Raw genomic sequence first — 7224 nt, forward strand, 5'->3', positions numbered from 1 at the left:
CTTTTAGTAACTTTAACGAGACCTTAACTTATTTTATTTTATTCATTTTAGTGCAGTTTTGACAAAATTTTCTTGCTAAAAAATCTTTTGTTTCACTACTTTATTTTATTCCTTTGATTAAACATGTTAAATAAAAGCTTATTTTTAAAAAAATATTTTTTTTACATTACTTTTTTATTTTTAATTTATTAACTTCTAATTTTTAGTCCATTTATAAAAGCGTTGTATATTAAAAAGTTTTATTTTATTTTATGTAGAAAATTTTGCAATAGATGTTAAAATAATTCAACTTTCAATGAAAGAGAACAGAAGACTATTCAAGCAAAATGTTGTTTGCTTACGTTTTGTATAAACATACATATGTACATACATACATATAGCAGCAGTTAATTTCATTTAAAGAAATGGCGTGTCGTCCACTTCCGCTGTAGCATGGCATATATTTAGGCGCAATATTAAAGTTCTTCTGGCGGGGAAACTTCTCGAGTCTTCTAATTGTATCTCCTTGATATGATGCCTACAACGAGGTTCATATCTAGACTAGGTTGATATCTAGAATTTGCCATAAATAGCTTTGCTCTGGTTTTACGTTCTTTGGCAAATTACGCTCTGTTAGCCATAAATTTTACTAATTTTTGACCGACTTTGAATCAAGACCCCTGGACCATATAGGGAATTCATTTATATTTTAAATTGCATTGTCATCGTGATTGGAACTATGCTGAAAATTTTAAGTCTCTATCTTGTCGGGAAGTTAGTTTAAAATCGATTGGAAATTTCCACGATTTGCGCGGGATGACCAAGTTAAATAAAAGCTTATAAAAAAGCCTGAAAAGTCCCAGAAAAAATCTAAAAAAAAAAAACAATCATCCCAAAATCTCACACGGTCCTGAAAAAATTACTAGTGTTTAAGCGCGACTGCTAACACCGGGCGCCTAAGTTAGGGCTATGTACAGCTGCATGTGCAAAAATTTCCTTTATGCAATTTTTTGCACATGCACTTCTCAACTGCCATGTAATTGAACTTTCTTAAGTTTGAAAAACATAATGGTCTCCCCTCTCACTGAGTTGAATCTAGATAGAAAAAAGTTTCAAAATTACAAATCAAAGGAATTTGCATGATTTGAATCATGCTTATGCAAACAAATGGCAAAATATATAAAATAAACAAATTACTAAATAATGTATGTACCTATTAATTACACTGTAAAATACATATACTGGTGGAAAAATAAGGCACTCCGCGCCAGTGAGCGGACTTCAAAAAAATTCTGTGGTAGAATCTGGAAAAAAATGTGGTAGATTTCAAAAGAATGTGGTAGATCTCAGGTTTTAGATCAAAATTGGTGCGAAAATTAAAAAAATTCTGCAAGGTTTCACCTAAATTGCAAACTTTTTATTTAGACTCAAAAAAAAAATTATTTTAGTATAATAAAGTGAAAGACTGAAGTTGCTAAAAATTGCGTTGTATTTTGGCAGTTTTTTCCTTATCAAGATATCTGTCGAACATATTTTAAGAGATTTCTGCAACCTTGCAGAGTGTTGCCAGCTTTTCTTTTTATCACATCGCGATGTAGCGAAAAAATGTGGCACGTTGCAGAAGCCGCTAATTGGGATTTACCGATTTTGACATTTCTCATGTAAAAGTAAAGAGCGCCTCAGAAACTTTAGATGCACTTAAATTTGCTAATACTTTCACAAAAATCGCCGTTTTTAACATTTTCGCTATTAATTCTTTTTGCAAATCATATATTTTGCATTTTAAAATGTGATTATTGAGAAAATTTACTAATTTACAGTTTATTTTATCCTCCCATTCGGCTTTGTTTACTTTTACTTGAGCAATTTCATCGCCGCCAGGAATACGGCATCTTAGATTATATCATTCTTGTTACCATATAGTGTTTAGTATTGGACAATTTCTGCTCTGAAAATTAAGGAAATTATGTCGAGCAAAAATCGCGAATATGTGGTAGATTTCAAACCTTGAGTGGTAGATGCTTAAAAAAGTGGCAGATCTACCACAATGTGGTAGAAGTCCGATCACTGCTCCGCACATTACGTGCTTAATCATAGTAGTGCAATCGTTGCAGCATACTAAAGTACGAAGCTTTTATGCCGAATACATGTATTTCAATGAAGCTCTGTATATTGCGATTCATAATCACGTTTTCGCCTAATCATAAAAGTTTCATGAATTCTTTCTTTTTTATTTAATTTTATTTTTTTTTTTTTAAATAAATATTTTCGTTAGTTTAGATTTTATTCTTTTAAAGAGAAATATATAATTTTTTTATTAATTTTTATGATATTAAAGTAATTAGGTTTCTGCCCTTATAAATTGTTGTTGAACTATTACTTCCTCGCTTTATAAAAAATATTCATTCATTAAATAACGTCTAGCGGATGAATGTATGTACATAAGTATCTACATACTAGGAATGTTAATCCCGGCCTTTTTAAGGTGCCAAAAATCCCGGGATTCTTGGCAAATAATCCCGGCATTTTCGGGAATTACAATTTGCAGTGATGGCAATAAAAGAAACTCCTCTTCTTGACTAGTATTGGCTATATTTCTTTTTTATTTAATAATGAATAGTAAATTTGAATAACAAATATCAATATATTCGCGAAACCAAGGGCCAAATATAGTAAAATTGCGTTTGTAGTTTCTCACTCTGACGTCAGTAATACAAAAATGATTTAAAAAATTCAGAGAAATGTGCTTAAAGAAGAAGTATGGGTATCAAATTAAAGAGGAAATCCTGCAGAATTTAAACAGATTCAAGTTTTTGGGCAGAAGTACTGGTAAGTATTAAGAATGTCCCTTTAAAATTTTATCCCTGAAATTTTGGAATATTTGTTTTTGAAAAAATTATATGTTAAGAACTTATATAAACTCGATAACATCCTCGAATCTCGTCCTTCTAACTTTATCAGCTTAAAAAATTACCTACTCGTCCTTGTGAATCCAAAAAAATTAAATTTTATTATATTCTGAAGAAATTTCCCTTGCATTTGGTACCCATATTTTTATTCTACATTGCACTGAATTTTTTTAAATAATTTTTAGAATTAATCATATCTTTGAAATTACAAATCCTGACGTCAGAGAGAAAAAATAAAAACGCCTCTTTTTCGATTCAAGTTGTTGAAAAGTAATGAATATCTAAATCCCGGGATCTCCGGACTGTGATAACGACATCCCGAAAATCTCGGGATCGGAAAAAGCTGAAAAATTAACATCCCTAGTACATACATATGTATGTACATACATATGCATGTATGACATTGGTATTTTACATTTACATTTACGAAAATATATGCAATCTCTACGAATTTCGAATTTACGTTCGTAGTCATTCGGATTCTGTGATAGCAGTTTCATAGATTTCACGAAAATCGAAGCAACGATGGATTCTGTCCCTGCAAAAATTTAAGGACCAGGTAGACTACTGGGTCGTAGTTTTAAAGTATGTGCAAAAGGACCAGGTTGCATACTAGTAACTTGTTATGCTGACCTGGACCACTTCAAACATACAAGACTGATATATGTGTTGAACACCACCTCTTCGTGGCCCATCGGCAATATGATTCAGTACCCGAATGTGCCATGGTCCAAAAGGAGTAGTTATTTAAGTGGTCCCATGTTATGCAGCTTTGGACCAGAGGTGGCCAGGTCCAATGACATCGCAATGTTAATGTTGGTTACAAGGTAGCGTGGTCCAGTACTAGTATTTAACCTAGTCCCACTTTTTGCAGGGTGTGATAACCCTGATAAATAAACACGTACACATACGTTTATAAAAAACACGAGCACAACATATACACAAAACCGGTACTAGACTGTCTCGCTTTGATTTCGGAAGGCTTACACATTGAGAAGTTAGCTTACTGCCAATATACATAGAAGTATTACAATCATATATGGTAATATAGTATTTTTGCAACAGCGTATCACGGATAGTTTTTTAAAGAGGGCATCATGCTGATAAATTTGGCTTAACATAGTCATAATCTGCGTTTTTTTCCTTTGCGTTGCGACTACAAAAAAAAGCAGGAAAAGTTGCTTACTTTTAAAAAGGTAAATATTTCGTATTTGCCCTTCAACCCAACATCATGTAATCTTACCTACCTTTTAAAAGATTTTCGTTTTTGTTTCCAAAGGCTGCGAGTACACTGTAAAATATTTCAAATGGTTGAATGACGCCCTCGTAAAAAATATTTCTCATCAAAACCTATGGGTGAGGGGCAAAAAACAAAGTTGTCACTGTGCTTCAATTTTCAGAAGAAATTAAAGTTCCAGTCACACCTTGTAACTTTTATATCTGAAAATGATTTCCAAAAAACAAAAAAATTTTTTTTTGGGTGTTCACACGGGAAAGTTGAGTTTTTTTTCTAATTTGACAGCGAAGTGTTTGTTTAATTTTTCTATTAATAAACGATCTGCGGAGTTACACAGTTAAAAAATTATAAACGCACTCTGCCTTATCTTGAGTTTCGCCTGAAAAAAAGTTCACCCGAGAATTTGTCATCCGCCCATAGTAAAACCATGGAAACAAAGAGTGAAAAGTGAACCGGTTAGGGGAAAATGAAACTTATGATAAGGCTGACTGTATTTTGGCAGGGCAAGTGCAACAGTGTTTTATATGCATTTTCTATTTCTTAAGCCTCTTTTAATCGCCCTTTATCAATAGACACGGACAACTGTTGCCTGCTGGTGCCATTTCCGCTTCGTTGCTGTTCAAGTTCGGCACATACATATGCTGTTGCAACTACTAATAAACAGTGAAACCAAGTGCATTTGTGCAGCAGTTTCGTATTTATGTATGCCTTAGTGAATATATGTGCGCGATTAATATTGTAGGTTAGTATTAAAAAAAAATATCTAAATTTACAAATCAACTTCGAATTTACCTTAAATGCATTTGCTAACATGTCTTTTGTTGTATTGCAAGAGTCCTTAAAATATTCTATGACTTCACTGAAAATGCTCAAATTATTTGGCATGATAGATGAAATTTTCGAAACAGATGCGTGTGAATCAAGTTCAAGCAAATTTTGTGCCACGCATTTGACATACTCGCAAAGCTGCAAGAGATAATATGAAAGCACTAATGAACTGATAATTATGTGCATATTAGCGTACATGATTACAACGCCATGAACAATCCTGCTGCTGCTCTTCGATAGTTTTCCACGGTAGAGCTAAATATCCTGTAAGGCTAATATAGATGTTGGCGATAGCTTGACGCGGTAAATGTGCCAATTTGGGGCCGGCTTGCATAAGCCGAAGCACGAATAGCGTTTCTAATAAACGTTTTGGTCTTATCACAGTCGAAATACAGAGTAGCAATTGACCTAAAAATTTGGAAATGTTTTGGTAGGGTATAATGTTAGCTTTTTTTTATAAAACAAACTCAATTAACCCTTTCGAGGACTCAATTAAAAAGCCAATTGAAAAGGTTAATTTTTGTACTGAGGATCAAACCTTCAGCAACAATACTGCATATTTGGAAAAACTTACTTGCTGATATCGCAACTACCGGTGCCACTGCGACATTGTCTGGCAATAAGATAACCCCGAGCGCATCTAAGAGGCATTGAATCACTTCATCTTGCTTCAAATTAATCGATATAGGTAATATGCTTCGCAACGCGGTTAGTATTTGAGCATATCTGCAAAATAGCATAAGAAAGTTAAAGGATATTTCATTTTTCTAACTTCTAATTGAAACTCACAAGTAATCAAAATCAGTCTGGAACGTCGACTTATCAAGGTTTAATGTTGCAATTTTGTTACTACTAAAGAATTTGAGCAATGTCAAGAGGTTTTCAGTAAGCAACTTTAATTGACTTGTTACTTCTGCGCCCACTTCTGGTGAGCTGGCATCCAATAGTGGGGACAAACGCACTACAGCTTGGCAAACAGTTGATAAATCACGCAGATATTCATTAAAACTTTGACTTCTCAGCTTTCTACCCAACTCATATAGTTTTCCACTATCGAGATCATTTTCTAAAGACAGCAAGTAAACGTGAGGTCGTGTCCATTGGGCGGAAACTTGTGCGAAAACAGCATTGGGGCGAGATTCCGCTAAAAGAGCTACACATTCGATACACTGTGACAAAAATTGCTGCCACTCAGTTTGTGTCTATTACAAAACAAATTGAAATAGGAAAATTACACTGATTTAAAGAGCAGTAATTTGTTATTCTGGTGTATCGCGTAGACCGATATTCGTGAAATTTTTCGTATTCAGTTACGGCATTTTTCGTAGATTTAACGAACAATCGGACTACGATGGATTCAGTGATAGCCCTGAATAATTTATCTAAATTTTACCAAGCAAGAAAGCTATAAAAAAATCATACTTATTTTGTACGTACATTTTCTTCCATCAACTCGTTGTCTAACAGCTCCAACTCTGATTTATTGAACTCAAACAATATGCGACGCATTATTTCCACGACTAGTTGATAGAATACATCATTGTAGCGATTTTGTTTTGAGCTCAGCACAATACCCTTTATTATAGGAGTCCATATCTCCAACTTTTCCGTAAAATCTAGCGCACCATTTTCTAGCAATTCGTTAATTTTGGTTATAAAATGAAATTTCGTCATAGTCATACAGGGTTGACTTACTTGAAATTGTGCAACAGTACAACGATTTGAGAAATGATTCTAATAAATCATTCTGCTGCAGCATCTTCGACCAATACCGGTCAGTGTAGAGTCGCAAGAGTTCCCTGAATTTGTCTGTATACATCTCGCTTTGATGCTTAGCGGTATTATGTTGTTCCAAAAGGCCATTTATACCCGTCATCATCGTTAAAGCGTGCGGCAGTGGCTTTTGAAGATACATCAGCTCATTTAGCACAGATAGCGCCGCCAATGAGATGTCAGGCTGGGAAGCACGCCATTGTGCTAAGTCTAAAATGCTCATAAGAAAATATTCTGAAATCAATTCAGTTCGAGTCCATGAGACGAGGTGTTGCACACATGTGAGTAGCTCCAATGCTGAGGAACTGTACATTATTCAAATGAAATAGTTAACAGACATACATTTATATCACAGTGGGATATTAACACAAATCACAAAGGAGTGACAGAAAATACCTTACCTGAGTTGATTGTCTTTTGGCAGCGATGTAGTTAGGGCGTAATCCACTAGAGTGTTGGGTAGGGAATGAATGTCTTTATCGTTGATATGGCAAACCG

At 34.2% G+C, this 7224-nt stretch overlaps 1 protein-coding gene across 1 annotated transcript in view; it reads right to left on the reverse strand.

Moving 5' to 3' along the window:
* Positions 1–7218, reverse strand: part of ebo (exportin ellipsoid body open) — a 9897-nt gene extending 2679 nt beyond the window's left edge. Inside the window, exons 1-7 of the mRNA XM_017616621.1 lie at positions 7128–7218; positions 6649–7031; positions 6391–6584; positions 5743–6155; positions 5528–5679; positions 5150–5361; positions 4918–5091 (exon numbers count right to left, since the gene is read on the reverse strand). Coding sequence (XP_017472110.1) covers positions 4918–5091; positions 5150–5361; positions 5528–5679; positions 5743–6155; positions 6391–6584; positions 6649–6949 — 1446 coding nt within the window. The 5' untranslated portion in view covers positions 6950–7031; positions 7128–7218. The remainder of the gene's footprint in view (positions 1–4917; positions 5092–5149; positions 5362–5527; positions 5680–5742; positions 6156–6390; positions 6585–6648; positions 7032–7127) is intronic.
* Positions 7219–7224: the final 6 nt, after the last annotated feature.

The sequence above is a fragment of the Rhagoletis zephyria genome, unplaced genomic scaffold, assembly GCF_001687245.7.
Source record: "Rhagoletis zephyria isolate East Lansing unplaced genomic scaffold, Rhagoletis_zephyria_1.1 Rzeph_scaffold_01233, whole genome shotgun sequence".
Taxonomy (NCBI): Eukaryota; Metazoa; Arthropoda; class Insecta; order Diptera; family Tephritidae; genus Rhagoletis; species Rhagoletis zephyria.